Source organism: Adelges cooleyi, unplaced genomic scaffold, assembly GCF_023614345.1.
Source record: "Adelges cooleyi isolate 19-005CV unplaced genomic scaffold, UGA_ACOO_1.1 ACOO_flye_CR_arks_rails_tigmint_CR_PRNA_35, whole genome shotgun sequence".
Lineage (NCBI taxonomy): Eukaryota > Metazoa > Arthropoda > Insecta > Hemiptera > Adelgidae > Adelges > Adelges cooleyi.
The window spans coordinates 41,869-59,308 of NW_026096024.1; the positions used below are offsets into that span (position 1 = coordinate 41,869).

The 17,440-nt window shown below is 30.3% G+C and overlaps 1 protein-coding gene across 1 annotated transcript in view; it reads right to left on the reverse strand.

The window, feature by feature from the left end:
- Positions 1–1,559: 1,559 nt before the first annotated feature.
- The window catches only part of LOC126840102 (uncharacterized), an 18,194-nt gene continuing 2,313 nt past the window's right edge, over positions 1,560–17,440 (reverse strand). The window contains exon 2 of the mRNA XM_050575604.1: positions 1,560–2,572. Within this exon, the coding sequence (XP_050431561.1) occupies positions 1,746–2,572 (827 nt within the window). The 3' untranslated portion in view covers positions 1,560–1,745. The remainder of the gene's footprint in view (positions 2,573–17,440) is intronic.

Sequence of the window (17,440 nt, forward strand, 5' to 3'; positions counted from 1 at the left end):
GGCCCAGGTGGGTATACATTTTAAAACTACCAAACAAGCGACTCATGTTAGTTGTTACAATTTTTATTTAAAATAAAATAACTTTTTAAGGAACTTATAACAAAATGAAAATAATTCTGTAGACTTATACTCAACTAAATTTAATATCATAAAATAAAACAAATTACTTCAATATTACAATTTTTAAACTTTATTATACAAATAAAATTAAAAAAAAATATATTTTTGATATAACTAAGTTCAACATACTAAAAAGAAACAAGTTACTTCAATATTAAAATCTTAAATCTTTTTCAATACCTACCTACAAATAAAATAAAAAATTTTCAAAAATAAATTTTATGATTTTAATTTAAATACGATTTTTAATAATAATTACTAATATTGTTTTAAAAACTGCTGAACTATCGTCAAGACTTTGAGATTTTGTGTTACTTTTATGTGCAATTTTTTTAAAAGTCTGATTAAAATATGATATAAACTGAAGAAACTCTTCTTTTAATGCGATTCCCGATTCGGCATTTGATTTAAGAGCAACGTAATTTAAATTATCGTCATTAATTAAATGAGGGCCTTTGGCGAATTCTTTAAAACGTTGTGTATTAAATGTGCCTAATACTTCATATATTTTTTCATTTTTTTCAAACATATTTATTAGAACATCGTAAATTCTTCGATGAGTATTTACTTTAAAATAGTCATGCGGTGAAATATTCCTGACATCGTCCAAAGCTTTCTCACCGGGAATTTTTTTAATTTAAACAAATGATTGGAATTCGGAAATCGGAATAGTAGTAAATATTAAATACAAAGAATTTGGAACATACTCATAGTTGACGATATTAGTTATTTATATTGGTCCGTGGTCGAATTATCGTAGACACGATTAATGATTTATAAAACATAGATAAGAAAAAGATTTCACGATGCCATGACGTATTGACGTGTATCTAACATCATAAATTCCAAAAATGAATCTAATAATAACTTTCATAGCCTTCGCGGCTGCAGTCGGACTGTTCCAGTTATTTTATTTTTATAAATAGTATTATTGTATTCTTCGTTTTCGCCGTAATGATTCGTTTCCGTGGAATTGAAAAATGATTAAAAATAATATATATAGCTCGAGGCCCAAACATAAAATTTCTAGAGGGCCTGGGCGGGTATGGCCACTGTAATGAACTGTAGAGTTCAATACAAACACTATCTTAACAGTATACGAAATATAGTAATTTAAATGATTTAGACTTTAGTAAAACAAATAAACTGCCAAGATAGATTTGATTCAATTTAATATAACACTTTTATAAACAGTACTTGCACGGGTAAAACAAGTAAGAGCAATTGAATACATACTCGCTGTTTCATTGGGGTTTTATAGTACAAGAATGCAAGCTAACATATCCTAATACTTGTGGTAAACAAGTATTAACAACGTCATTTACATAGAATTGAGTACAATGATAAAATGCTTAAATGCTAACTAAGTCTTACATCTTAATCAAAATCTACCCAAAACAACAGTAAGCAATAATGTTTTACACGTGCCATGGTCAATATTGTATCTCAAGGAGATCTGACCATTACATCCCCCCGATAAAATGAAAAACATATGTGGACGAAGTACCCAGATGTTTTTCGTACCAATAAGAATATAATATATGGATTATGTGAATATAATATGAGTATAATATGAATATAATATGAAATATAATGTATATAATAAGAAATATAATGGTTATATTTTATAAACGTGGATAAACCGAGTAAAAACGGTTTGGAATATGAAATGTAGCACGAGGCGTGTTAGAATTATGGTATGGTATTGCTACATTGCTGTTGAGATGTTCGTTCCGAACATTTTGAGGCTCATTATTAACAAACGAATGTTCAGTATGAACACACGGAGGTTCATTGCTAATATTATTTACACTAATACTTTCGTTAAGTACATTAATATTTTCATTGTTTACATTAACCGTTTCATTGTTTATGTTGAAATTACGACCAGTATGTCCTTCAACTGAACGCAAGGTTTCTCTTGTACTTACAACTTTTATGATAATGAATACAATAAAAATTAATATATTAATAATTAGTAATATAGTAAGAACAGACAAAAACAGACCATATGACTGTTCATGATTAGGTAATAACAGTTCTGTTTTGAGATTAGCCATATCGTTTAAATTATGGATATTAACATATTCTGTAACATGTGTAATTGGAAATTTATACAATGTTGAATTTATTAAGCTAGATATGTTAGTATTTGGAATAACATCTGTGAAAATGTTATCTTTAGAAATTGGGGAAGGAATAAGGATATCATTTTTCCCATATGCCTTACAGGACTCATTTAAAGAAAGAATACCTACCCCTTCTATTGAAAAAGATATTGATTCTTTAATATTGTCACACGTGAGAAACAACGTGTCAAATGGAGTTGTAAAAATCCATTGATTTTTATACTTTAATTTATGGAAAATAGAATATGATATGTTTAGGTATTGAATATTACAATTGGATGGGAAAATTCTAGTATTTTGGAATAATTGGACTTCACATGTAGGTTTCATATTTGTTGGATGTAAGGTTTGAATTTCAGGGCATAACAGGAAGGTTTTTGATACTTCGCAGTTTAACAAATCTAGATCCGAATAGCTCGTATAGTGCTTATTCGTCTTACTTATAGCTAGATATTTAAAATTTGGTTTAACATATACATAAGAAAAATTATTGTCTAATTTTACCGGTTTTGCTAGTACGGCAAACAGTGTTAGCTGTGTTTGGTATACCAACGGTAAATTAATTAGATGAACAATGTTATCATTGGCGTAATAAACTCTTATGTCCGATAACTGTAATAATTCGTTTATTTCAATCTCACTCAACCCTACTGGCAGTGGTAATTTGAATTAGAATTAATACAAACATACACAAAAATACCAACCCGGACCAGTTTTGGTGTTTGATTATTTAGTAGTAGTAATGCAAAAAAAAAAAATTTTTTTTTTTAGTAATAATTCAATTTTTTTTTTTTTTTTTGACAAAAGAAAAAGAAAACGTATATATATATTTTTTTTTTTCAGAGATTTATCGACTTTTTAGTCGTAAAATTTCTTTACATTATTTAAATGAATTCTTTTCTCGCGTCTACCCATTTTGATTGTGATATTATGATTACTATGTACTTCTAAAACTGGGAAAGGACCTAGCCAATTGTCCTCTAATGAATGTTTTTTTCTTATGATTTTTCATTAGAACTTTATCTCCTATCTCTATTGATTGTTCGCGCGCTGTTTTGTCGTAATTTAACTTATTCTTATTTTTTGATATAATAATGTTATCATACGCGATTTTGTGTGACTCTTGCATCTTACGTTTCAGATCCGTGACAAAATCGTCGTAACAATATTGTGGATCTGGGTTTCTATAGAAGGTTGACGGTATTACTGGCTTTTTCCCAAAAACTAATTCGAATGGGGCGTACCCCGAGGAAGAATGGATACTAGAATTATACCAATACGTCGCAAAACAAAGTAACTTGTCCCAATTTGAGTTATCTTTGTCGACATAACTACGTAAATAATTTTTAAGGGTACGGTGGCTACGTTCTAACTGACCGTTACTAGCGGGGTAGTACGCCGTGGTATTCAGCTTGTCAACCCCTAAAAGTTTGCAGGTTCTTTTGAAAACATCCGACATGAAGTTAGACCCCATGTCTGTCAGAATTGAGTTTGGGATACCGAAAGTACAGACAAAACATTCTACAAAAGCATTAGCTACTGTTGCAGCGTCGGTCTCTGCCAAGGCTACAGCAAGGGTGAATTTTGTAAGATCATCCTGCATGGATAAAATGTGAGAATTTCCCATGGCTGTTTTATTCATGGGTCCCACTATGTCTAAAGAAATTCTTTGAAATGCAATAGAAGATGTAGTTGTAATTAGCATCTTTTGTTTCCCCTTTAATAATTTTTTTGTTTTTTGACAAACTTCACATTTTTTTATAAATTCTTTTATGTCTGATTTCATGTTTTTCCATGTGTAAATTAATTGTAAACGATTTAATGTCCGCGAAATTCCCGCGTGCCCCCCAATTGGACTCAAATGATATTCTGAAATTAATTTAATTTTATCGTCCGTAGAAAAGAAATAATCTGAATGAATAAAAACGGTTATCTCGGTCGGTTTGAAAATGAAACGTATCATTGACCTTATACGTGTGTGTGTAGTGGCCGATGTTAGGCCGTCGATCGATAATGTGTGAAACGTTTTTATATTGTTTTGTACACAAAATTGCATTAGCTCGTTTAAAACTAAAAAAATTAATTCATCGTGTAAAGGTTTATTGTAAACGTCTTTGAAACCGATAAAAATAATATAACGATTATTTTGTAGAATTTTTTCTATGTTTGAGTGATCTTTGAACGCGGTCGGAATATTAATATTATTTGTTGATAAAAATTGCCTTATTATTTGGTTTGTAATTATGAGATCGCGGGCGATCGGTAACGCTACGTGTTCGGTAATTGGTATGCTTAATATGGGAGTTTCGCTGTCTATAATATTTTTATTGTGGATAACGGTATTCTGCTCAGCGTGTACAAAGTCGACGAAATGGTCGTTCGTTTTTGCTGTGTTACTGATGGTCATTATTCTCGATAACCCGTCTGCTACACAGTTTTGTGTGCCTGGCTTATAAATTATTTTATAATTGTATTCCGACAGTGAAAGCCTCCAGCGAACTAACTGGGAGGTTGGGTCTTTAATTCCAAAAAGCCAGGTAAGCGGCTTGTGATCTGTTATAATGGTGAATTTCCTGCCGTATAGGTAGGGTTTAAAGTTGCTAACAGCCCAAATAATAGATAATAATTCGCGATGTATCACGCTGTAATTTTGTTCGGACTTATTTAGTGTACGCGACGCGAATGCTATCGGTAAGTAATCGCCTTGTGTTTTTTCCTGTGCTAACACGCATCCGATGGCAAATTGGCTTGCATCACAACTTAGAAAAAATTCTTTTTCCCAATCTGGGTATTGAAGTAAGGGTGCGGTTGTTAGACTACGTTTTAGATCGTTAAAGGATTTATCACATATGTCTGACCATACATACGGGACATTTTTTTTTAAAAGGTTAGTCAAGGGCTTTGCGATCTTTGCAAAATTTTCGATATGTCTACGATAGAAATTTGCAATCCCTAAAAACGACTTTAGGGCTTTCGCGTGACGCGGAATAGGGTATTCGGCGATACATTGAATTTTTCCTGGATTTGGAGCTACCCCTTTTTCTGAAATAATGTGACCCAGGTATGAAACTTCTCGTGATAAGAATTGACATTTGTACGGTTGTAATTTTAATTTGTGTTCTACAAGCCTTTGAAATACTTTTTCTAATTTTGAGTTATGGTTTTCGATATCGGTCCCTATTACGATTAAATCATCCATATATGCCATTGCTCCATATTCTAACCCTGATAGGACTATTTTCATAGCCTTTGAAAACGTTTGTGGGGCTGAGGATAACCCAAATGGTAGTTTTGTAAATTCGTATTTTTGTCCCCGACATGAGAAGGACGTTTTTGGTATGTCTTCCTCATGTACTTTTATTTGATAAAATCCCTGTGCGAAATCAAGGGTAGTAAAATAACGAGAACTCCCTAGATTATCTAGAATTTCGGTAATGTTAGGGAGTGGAAAGGCTAAATTTTCTGTGAATTCATTAAGTTTCCGGAAATCTACACAAATTCGAAGTTTTTGTTCTCCCGTCCGGTCTGCCTTTTTTTTTATCGCGATGATTGGAAAATTCCAGGGTGAGTTTGAATCGCGAATAATATTGTTTCTTTTCATTTCGACTATTTGTTTATCTATTTCGGCTTGAAACGCCTGTGGAAGGCGGTACGGTTTTAAGTTTATTGGTTTCGTGAGATTGGGAGTGGGGATTTTATGAGTAATTACGTCTGTTGCTTGTAATATATCGCCCTCAAGAAAGAAAACTTCCGAGTATTTAAAACAGATATCGAGTAATTTTTCCCGTTCGTCGTCAAGTAGATGATCTGTTATAATAAGCTTGGCGAGCGCTTCTAACCTACTGGCCCCACTTAATTTTTCCCTGATAGACATGATATTACTTGAGTCATCATATTGGTCTGGTGTAGTACTATCATTTACCTTGTTATTATCGTACGGCCCCCAGATTAAATTATTCATTTCAATATTTTCTACGAAAGCCGGTTGTTCGCCTATGTTTATAATATTTGCTACCGTGTGTTGCCCTTTGATTGGACTTACGCTATTTGCGATAATTACATCGTCGCTTAACTCTATTTTTTCAATGTAAATGTTATCAGCCTGAATTGGCTTTTCTACTTTAATACATACTAGGCAGTTAGAGCGCTGTGGAATAATTAAATGTGACGAGTTAAGTTCTTCTGTACCCGTAGGAATAATTAATAAGTCGCGATTTAAATCAATAATGGCTTTGTTTTTTTTTAAAAATGAATTACCCAGAATGCCATCTTGTCTTATTTTAAAATCGTTATCTACTACATTGAACTTTATTTTTAAGGTACTGTTATTAATCAGAATGTCTAAAATTGCTGTTCCGATTGTGCTTACGCGCGTTGCCGATATTCCCTGTAGTTGCCGTTTTTCATCTTCGTTTATGATAAGATCGTCTTTTAGCGAGTCTATTTTAATAATGTTCATTTGCGCGCCACTATCTATCAAAAATTTAGCTGATGCATTAATAAAAGAATTAGATTTACATATTATATGTTCGTCTATTATTTCTGTAACTACTCGCACGTTATTTTTAATTTCCTGTACTGATCGGTTTGAGCCCGAGGTGCCTTCGTCACCATTATCGTTCGAATTATCATTTTTCTTTTTTTCGTTAAAAATGCGTTTCCTGCAGAATTTAATTTCGTGGTTAGGCTTCTTACAATAAGCACACGTTTTTATGTTATCTTTATTTTCCCGTTTAATATTTGTACTCCTATTATACGCTGGGTTAGTAAATTTTGGTAAGTTCTCTTCTTTTGTCCTACATTCTCCTTGGACGTGACCTTCACGGTTGCATCGATAGCAGCGGATATTCTTTTTATCCCAATCATTATCTTTAGAATTTTTTGTATACTTATTATTGTTATTTTTATATTTATTTTCGCCGTTATTGTAAAAATTGCGCGGCTCAACACTTTTTTCTTCTTCTACAGCAATGGAAATGGCCCCTTCCAGAGTTGTAGGATTACGCGCTTTTAAAATAATTCTTAAATTTGAATTTATGCCATTTATAAAAACTGAAAGCGCATGAGATTTTATTGTTTCTGCTATCGCGTTTCTTTCTATGCTCGTTTTATCTATAGTAGATGCTTGTATTAATTTTTGATATGTTTCCTCGACTCGAGAAAAATAAGTTTGCGCGCTTTCTTTATACCCTTGCCTTAATGAACTGAGTTGCGCTTGTAAGAATGTGATGGAATGAGTAGCGCCAAAATTTTCGCGCAATATTTTAAGAAGATCATTAAGTGTTTTAACATCACGGTACCTAATAACTTCGAAAGCTCTACCTGATAATTGAGTTTTAATAACCTCAATAAGTTTTAATTTATATATCGGGTCTATATTATCCATGATAAATTTACATCTAGATTCAAAACATGTTAATTCTGATTCTGACCCCCCAGAAAAATGTGGTACCATTTTAATGGCTGAATTTAAAGTTAGTAAAGCATCGTTAGCCATTTTGGTTTTGGTTCCTAGTATATTTTTTAACCTAATCACCAACTGGTCTGGGTCGTATTCAACTACCTTCCAACTATCACTATCGGACATAAGCTATATAAATCCAATGACTTACAATAATAAAGCGTTCGACATGATTTTTGTGGCTGGTATACACGACTTGACACTCTGGTTGTTGGTGGACAGCTTGGCTGTGTGGCTGGGCTGCTTGGCTGGGCTGCTTGGCTGGGCGGATTGGTTGCTTGGCTAGGCTGCTTGGCTGGGCGGCTCGGCTGGACAACGCTGTGTACCGGAACTTGAATGAAGTTTGATAGGTAGAAAAAAAAAAAAAAAAAGAACCTCAAAATGGTCTTTTTGGATGGGCAGTGTAAGCTCCTGGACGATCCTGGATACTTACAGTGTGGCACGGCTTTCGAAAAGTCCTTGACTTTTCCTAACGAATATTTTTTTTTGACGTTCAAAAAAAAAATTCAAGCCGTTAACTTCTTCTGACACCAAATATGTAATGAACTGTAGAGTTCAATACAAACACTATCTTAACAGTATACGAAATATAGTAATTTAAATGATTTAGACTTTAGTAAAACAAATAAACTGCCAAGATAGATTTGATTCAATTTAATATAACACTTTTATAAACAGTACTTGCACGGGTAAAACAAGTAAGAGCAATTGAATACATACTCGCTGTTTCATTGGGGTTTTATAGTACAAGAATGCAAGCTAACATATCCTAATACTTGTGGTAAACAAGTATTAACAACGTCATTTACATAGAATTGAGTACAATGATAAAATGCTTAAATGCTAACTAAGTCTTACATCTTAATCAAAATCTACCCAAAACAACAGTAAGCAATAATGTTTTACACGTGCCATGGTCAATATTGTATCTCAAGGAGATCTGACCATTACACCACCTACCCGCCCTGCCAGTCCGCCCCTGGTAGTTGTACAATTTTGAAATAAAAATTTGGGCACTAAAACATTGTTGCAACTACTCTTCGATTTTAGGCGCATAGATTATCTCTAGAAAATTATCTTGAAAGTGGCTTCAATTTATACTAAACATTTTATTAATTAATAAAGAACTACTAAAGCCACTTAAATAATGAAACCTCGAACTTAGTTTCGGAGTTAAGGGGCCTCTACACCAGCATTTGTTAAGGAGTATTGTATAGGCAATTTCAAAAAACATTTTGTCACTGTGTTAGTAACTGTTTACTCGTAAATGAACATTAGTGTTAGTGAGCAATTTTATGTATATAATATATATATACATCATAATTCTCCGTATACGGAGTCGCGACCGCGAAAGTGCGATAACAAGATAATAACTTACTATTATTGATTCCATACTATCTAAAATGTTATCGCCTAACGCGCGGACAGGTAAATGATATTACTTTAATTGTGTCTGGGGTCGCGTTTATATTATTTCTGTAGGAGTATATACACTGACAAACAGAAGCACGAAGATAATGATTATTACTAGACATTAAAAATTACGAGTTTACTTACTTACTTTTGACAAATAAAATAACAACAGACTAGTAGTTATTGATGAAGATTTTAATTATAACTATAGTAATAAATTAATACAATTTTAATATTTAAAGATATTTTTTTGGTTTGTCAACGTTTTTCCGTTTATGTTGTATAGTACTTTATCCGAAGAATATTTCATAGAAATTTGGAACAAAAATCAAAATCGACTATTTTAAAAAAAGTTATAATATATATGTAGTATGTACATTTATATGTGTTTTCCCAATTTTGAAGGGGAAGGGGTGAACTTTCAAAGTTTTGCCCCAAGAAATTAACTTTAAGATTAGATTTCTAATATATGAAGTAAGTACATGAAGAAATCGGTTAACGGCATAGAAGACACGTCCAGATACAAAAAACAAAAATAAATACAAATAAAAGCACATCATTGTAAAAACAATACCTTCTCAACTACGCATCGAAGCTAAAATAAAAATTGTTTTTCGGTAAAATATGCCGTTCTTAAAAATATAATACATAAGGACTCATTTTAATCATCAAGACATAATATTATGTAACTCACGGAGCATGATTTAACCTCTCTCTGGACAGTTTTTTTTACTCAGCGAATTTAAATTCCCTTTATTCTTTATCCTGCGAGATAAGGGTTTTCTATATTTAAATTAATACTTCCTAGTAGACTTATTATTCATTATAATATGAAATACAAATTATATAAAATATGAAATGAGTGAGTATAAGACGGCCTGACGATGGACAACATCAACAACGCTAGTCGAATACTCTAATGACTAAAATCTAAATTGTAGAAAAACGATAATTTTTACAATTCAGTATAAATTGCAATGCCCTGCCAATGATCCTCGTTTTAATAGTAGTTTGTTAGACACCGCACATGACAAAATATCTAAAAATAATATCCCTATTTGCAATTTGCGGGTGCCATGCGACGACGACGATAGCGGACGATAAGGAATGTCACGCACTCGCAGGCACAAGTCAATAAACTGTTTGAAACCACAAAATTTGAAATTGAAATTTCACTTTAATACATCATTCTACTTCAAACGTACTGTCCTTAAAAATACTTCGATTTAAATTTTTAAAAAACATTTGAATTCTTCACAACATTTTCAAGGCATCGGTCGTGGCACAATTTTAAAATTAATTTCAGTTAATTAATTATTTCAATGTAAAAAAATGAAAATTTTTAACTTTTTTAAACTGAAATAATTAATTAACTAAAAATAATTTTAAAATTGTGCCACGACCGATGCCTTGAAAATGTTTTGAAGAATACAAATATTTTTTCAAAACTTAAATCGGAGTATTCTTAGGAACAGTAGGTTTGAATTAGTATGAGTTGTTTTCGACTAAAAAAACGCAGGTGTAGAGGCCCCTTAAACGTTTGTTCTTTAAATAACTATAAAAAAGTGTTATTTTACCTATTTAGCTACATGTAGAGGGGCACTTATGTATTTAATCAATAATCATATAAATTTAACTGCATAAAATACAGTATTTTCACAATGACTGTTGAAATGTAAACAAATTACTAATAACTGTTGGCATTTTTAAGTTTTAACATTATTTGAACAGTTATGTGTATACGCTATACAGTAAAATATTTTATAGATTTTATTCTGTTGTTGGAAAAATAAGTTTTTTGTTTGAACCTATATTATATTGTAATGTAAGATAATAAGGGAATCTGAATGTATGAACACAATAATTATAAAATTACATGTTTACTAGAATACAAGATATCCAATAGGGCTGTAATTTGGAATAGAATACCTCTTTTTTAAAGATTCGAATATTCGAATAATTGTATAACAATGTACATTTCTAATTAAGTTGTAATTCCTACTTATATCATTATAAAATAATTTTATTTTAGTAATTAAAAATATTTTCAGTCCGACTCTACACAGCCCGGACCGATCTAGCCCAATAAAATAAATGTAATTGGCTGGATTACATTCACCGTACAAAGTCTACAGATACATTAATTAGAGCATTTGAATACTTAGTTTGTATTATAATCTTTTATGTTTTAACATATTAACAGTTGTCAATTTTTACAAGAAAATGTGTATAATTTTATTGTAGTTATTAGCTTCAATGCAAAGTAGAGATGCTATTAGTTTTACCATAATGTGTGTTTTTTTTTTGTTGTATACACTGTAACTTTTTTAACCAACATCCAAACCATCTGTTTTCCACACAGATTGTTGTAATGTAAACAAATGGTGAATTCCTATAGGTATCACAAACATTGAATATTATAAGAATCTTCGTATTTTACAAATTGTATGGTCTATTATTTATTTTTCTATCGAAAACGAGGTGTTTTTCTTAACATATTTTGTTTTGCAGTTGTTTTTGTATTTAAATGTTTGACCTAATTTAATTCTTGCACGGTAGAATCTCGATGTCTCAATTATTATAGCAAATGCCCTGATATGTCTAATCAGTAATATTTTACGTATTACACTTAAAAAGCATTTTTAGATAGAATGTCTAGCTTTTTTCAGAAAAGCTAACAATACTTTTTCTAAAAATTAATACAATATTTTCCCACTTCCCATTTTGTTTTCAGGTACTTTATCCGGACACTTGGTTATAACTCTAGTGGTGGTTTTATTCTAGGATGCATGCTAATGATTGTTAATTTTATAATGTTCTCTAGTCTGTAAAAAATGTAAATTTGTAATTAATTTTTTTGCGAATAAAGATAATAAAAGAAGTAAAAAAAAACTTTTCAGTTATACAACTTATACAATGACCTTGTAAGAATGGAGAACACAGATATAAAAGGTAACCATTAGACATTTTTATTTATAATTTTAAAATAGTTTTTTAGTGTTGACGCATACCTACGACTTAGACCTTTCCATATCGCCAAGGAAGTTCAACTAGAGCTTCCGATTTTCTTTAAGTACTGTTCAGGCATATCTTCTTCTTCTTCTGGCCTTCATAACTCTCCAAGAGTTTTTGCCGCCATCTGATAGTATCATAACATATACTTTTTACAAGGTGGGGTTGTTAGCCCCACGCTTAACCCCCAACCTGGAGGACCAGTCTACTCCAGCCAATTAAGACCAGAGTAGGAAGAACTGAACCAACTAATTAAAGTCAGCTCAGTTCAGAGCTCGGGGCCCCGGGTTCGCCATACCCGTCGCACTGTTAGTGCTCCCCTGAGGGGATATAGCGATTCAATTTTAAGTTCTAGTAATTTTTTAATGAAATATACATTTTGGCTAATTATTTTTAAATACTTTGATGTGTGCATTATATTAAAACATTAAAAAAAAGATGGAAATTAGTTTATAAAACTTATTATTATTATTTAATAATAACAACAATTCTGTTTAAGTATATTTTACCAATTTCAAAAACAATCTTTAACGTTAAAAGAATTGTTTTTTAGTATAGATTATACACTTATACCAATGTATCAACTTTTCATAGGTGTGTATCAAAATTTTCAAATTTGCTGAGATTAAAAACTTGTTATTTAATAAAACTGTGTAAAATATAAATAGCGTATTATTATTAAAACAAATCTGTTAATAAAAAATACAATAATCAAATATCGTTTTCAACAAAAAAACATCCAATTTTTCTAAAATAAAGTACTACAATATCAAGATGAATTTTACAATATTCTGGTGATTTGAAATTTGTATTTTTTAATGTAAATATTTAATTAAGTATTCAAATATTCAAAAGTAAGTAACAGAAAAATATCTAGTATAGCAAGAGTTTTTTTTTTTAATTCGGGGTTTTTTGTATAGTTTTGTCTCATAATTAACTTTGGTTTCATGATTTTCTGATGTCATTATTCTAAACATTTAAATATATATTAACATGTAAGGTATGTTTTCATTCTCGGTGTTTTCACACCGACCTTACTGGCAAGTTACAAAAAAAAAAAAGTTCGCCAACCTTAGAGCCGAGCCTTGGTCGTTGGCGGAACTTCTAAGGATTTTTAATGTATACAAAAATAAAACATATTGTCTTAATTATAAAGAAGATGGTTTTTTATTAAGTTCATTTAAAGTAATATTGCTAATATAATATCAACAAAAATGTTTAAAAAATAATAATTATAAAAAATATAATAACTTTGTTGTATTTTATAATAACATAAATGAAAATTTTCTTAAATAGAAAAATTACAAATTTGCTATTATTATTAACGTTTATACTACAAGGAAGTAAAAACCAACTAATAAGTAGATAAAATGTTGACAGCTTTGAAGCATTATACCTATTCCGTAACAAATTAAATGTCAAACAGCATATTACAATATAAAAGAATAATTATTTTTATCTTTTTTAGCATTTTTTTTATTTTTTGAAAAATTAGTGTCACGTTAAATTGATCACACTGTATATTACATTAGACATATAAATTAACTTGTACTTACTTTCCAAACAGCATAGTAATAGATTTGGGTATGTACGAGTACAATAAAATAGTACTATTTTATTTGCCTTGTGTACTAATTAATTTTTGTCTGCCACAATAAAAATTAATATTTTTATAAACCTGAATACTTGTTCTACAACACCTAAGTATTACTATGTGGGTAAAAATTGGCAAATTTTAGTACTACTCTCTTAAAAAAAAAAAAACATGTAAAACATCTGATATTTTTCATTCAAAATTATCATAAGTAGTTTAAAAAAATATTTTTTTCCTTAGGTTATCTACTAGTTAAAAAAAAAAATTAAATAAAACATTTTTGTTTTAAATATCAAAGGGTAAATAAATTGTAAACGAAATATTATTTTTTGAAATCAAACTAACCGCTAAACTATAAAAACTGAACTTTAAATAGTAATAAAAAACGTCCAGGTACACAAAATTTTATGTTGTGTCTAAGAAACATATTAAAATTAATAATTCATAATTGTTTTGATATTTTTTGCATTTTTATTAATAGGACTTTTGAGCGCCTAGAATTCACTCTCGGACCACTTTGCGGCGGCGGTGTTTGGGATGACAGTGCAGTGTTATCCGACTATAAGGCTGGGCGGCAATCACGTACCGGTTATTAAAGCGCGCACGAGCTTACACAATACAAAACCCGGGCACGAATTTATTTGGCACACCGAAAAAGATTTTGTCGCGTTACAAACATTTTAAATTAAATGTACTTTTTTGCGATTTTTCAGACGTTATAAGTTATGAGCAGTTTAAGACGATTGTCGTAGAGTCTGTCGAAGAGGATGGTGACATCGAAGAGGATGCCGACTCATCCTATGATCTCCCCATAAACAATCCATTTGGTCCATAAATATTAACGGTTTGTTATAATTTCAACCCTGCACCCAATTGTATTAAAATACAACTTATAAATATAGAACTAAAATATTAAAAAAATGCCTTGATTGTTTCGTCTCTTTTGAGAAATACTTTACCTTCTTTTCCTTCGCCTTCGTCTTAACTATGAGGTCGGCCAACCATCAACTTTACATACACGACCAGTCCTCATACTTATAATTGAGAATTACTACACATATTGGTTTTTGTGTACATTGAACTGTAATAAGTTTTAATGACAACATGTTAGGGGCATTTCATTGATTATGAATTTTACGGATTCCATAATGAGAAAAATCAAAGCATTCTGTATTTTTAATGTTATTTATAGGACGAATAATATTATCCATATATTATATTTATTAGGTATATAATTAAGAACGAGCACTTAACTCCTAAATGATGCAATTTAACGTGCGTTGATAGAGTTTACCTACACAGTTCGCCTAAGACTTGTGTGTCACTGAATGTGGTGTGTTTGTTGCCACAAGCATCGAAGCGTTTATTTAAAAGTGATTTATTATCATTTTAGATTTTACTATTTTGTATTCATCAAAGTGTAATTGAAAATTTGAGTATACAAACAAATATTTTATTACATGCCGTATTATATTTAGTAAATTTACAGTAGCTATACAAATTAATTAAATAATGTATTGATTAATGACAATATTGTATTTAATATTGTACATAGTGTATTCCTTAATATGCTTTTGGAATATCTGAATCAAATATACATTTTCATAATATGATTTTGTTTGACAATAAACAAAAAGATTACTAAAAACTTTACAAATTAGTTGGTATTTAAATACTCTGCTAATGGTACTCTTATATTTTTCAGTGGAATTGGTGGTATCAAAGTTCAAACCTAAATTTTTGTTTGAAATCTCCCCTTTCTATTTAATACTGAAAAAAATGGTTAAACAATTAAATAGATATTTATTTAACTATAGTCCATAAAAGTTGATTTATTATTATTTTTAACATTACATTATATATTTTTAATATATTTTAAGTATTCATAATTAAAATGTTTTATTTTAAATATATGTATATAAAAAATATACTAGTACTACCCAAAATCTCACACTATAGAAAAGTCTAAAAACTATCCGCCATTTTTGACAATTTTAAATTTAACAATAAATCGTGTAACCAGTGCCGCAACTACCGCCGGTGCAGGCGGTGCATCGCACCGCCAGACAAGCCTCCGGGTTATGTTTAAGGGGCCTCATATTTATGAAGACATAACAATTCAAGTCTAAACATTCATTTCTTAAAACAAGGTTTAAACAATTTTTAGTATTCGATTGTGTATTTTTAATGATGACACTTGAATATTGGCCATTGGATTTTAAATTGATAAATTTTATTTTGTTTACTGTAGTTATCGATATTATGATTATATGACCACTCGATAGCCAAACGTGTGTCGTATAAATAAAGGCTATAAATATTTATATAAAAATTAAATGAAGACCAAACACAGATAACCACCTTATTTGAGAAAAAAAACTATTCCATTTATTTCCATGTATTATCTAATAACAGGAGTGATAAGTTTCCAAAACTATATATAGATTTATTGTATTATGATACTATCTACGCTATTGGACTAAAAAAAAAATTGAATCATTTGAGTTTATTTTATTACTAACAATCTGAGAAAATATATTAAGAAACTTCCATTTAGTATCTAAAAAATTACAGAGCCCAAATACAAATCTTCATGATGCATGTACATTTTTAAAGGAGGCTTCTTCTTCTATTATAAGTTTAAGGGATCATTATAAAGAGCTAGTTGCTTCTGCAAGTGAGCAATGTAATAAGTGGAATATACCAATCCAAAAAACTATTCGTCGCCGTGTATATTCAAAAAAGATTTTTGGTGATGTTGACGGTGATAGAAGACTCGATATTTCTGAAGACAATCTTCGTGTGATGGTTTTTTTACCAGTTATAGATACAGCAATTTTACAACTTCAAGAAAGATTCAAAGGATTTTTTGAGGTTACTAAAAGATTTGAATTTCTGGTACCGCATAATATATTATCATTTAGTGAAGAAGATATCACAAAAGCATCTTATGACTTTCAAATATTTTACAAACATGATTTAAGTACTGATACAACAAGGCAAATTCTATCCCTTAAATCTATATTAAAGGATTTATTAAAAAAATTACATTGTATTAAACACCTTTTACAATGTATTTTAGAAAATGATATGGCCTCTATGTACAATGATATTTTTAGTGCATGTATCATATTTATAACATTGCCAGTTACTGTAGCCAATGCAGAAAGATCGTTTTCAAAATTAAAAATCATAAAAAACTACTTAAGAAATTCAATGTCTCAAGACCGCCTGACAAACATAAGTATTTTAAATATTGAACGAGGAAGAACAAAAGAATTGGACATAAACAAAATAATTCAAATATTTGCTACTAAAAAAGCAAGAAAACAAAATTTTCTTAAATAAACCAAAATTGAATTATAATTATTGTTACATACATTTTTTTTTTTTGACATGCTATAACTTATACACATATTTAAATCATAATATTATGTTTCAAGATTTTTTTTGTTTTTGTAATAAACTGATTTATACACGTATATAACAAGTATAAAGGTAATTAAAAAATAAAGTATTCAAGCGTTTAAGTTGAAGCTACCTGCCAATTATAGTTCAGCTCTTATTAAGATTCAGTAAGTATTAAATAGGGTTTAACTTTAGTTTTATAATTGGGGACCCTACAAAACTTTGGGTGAGCATTATAGTAAATAGGGGCCTCTAAAATTAGCCTGCACCGGGGCCTCTATAATGGTAGTTGCGGCACTGCGT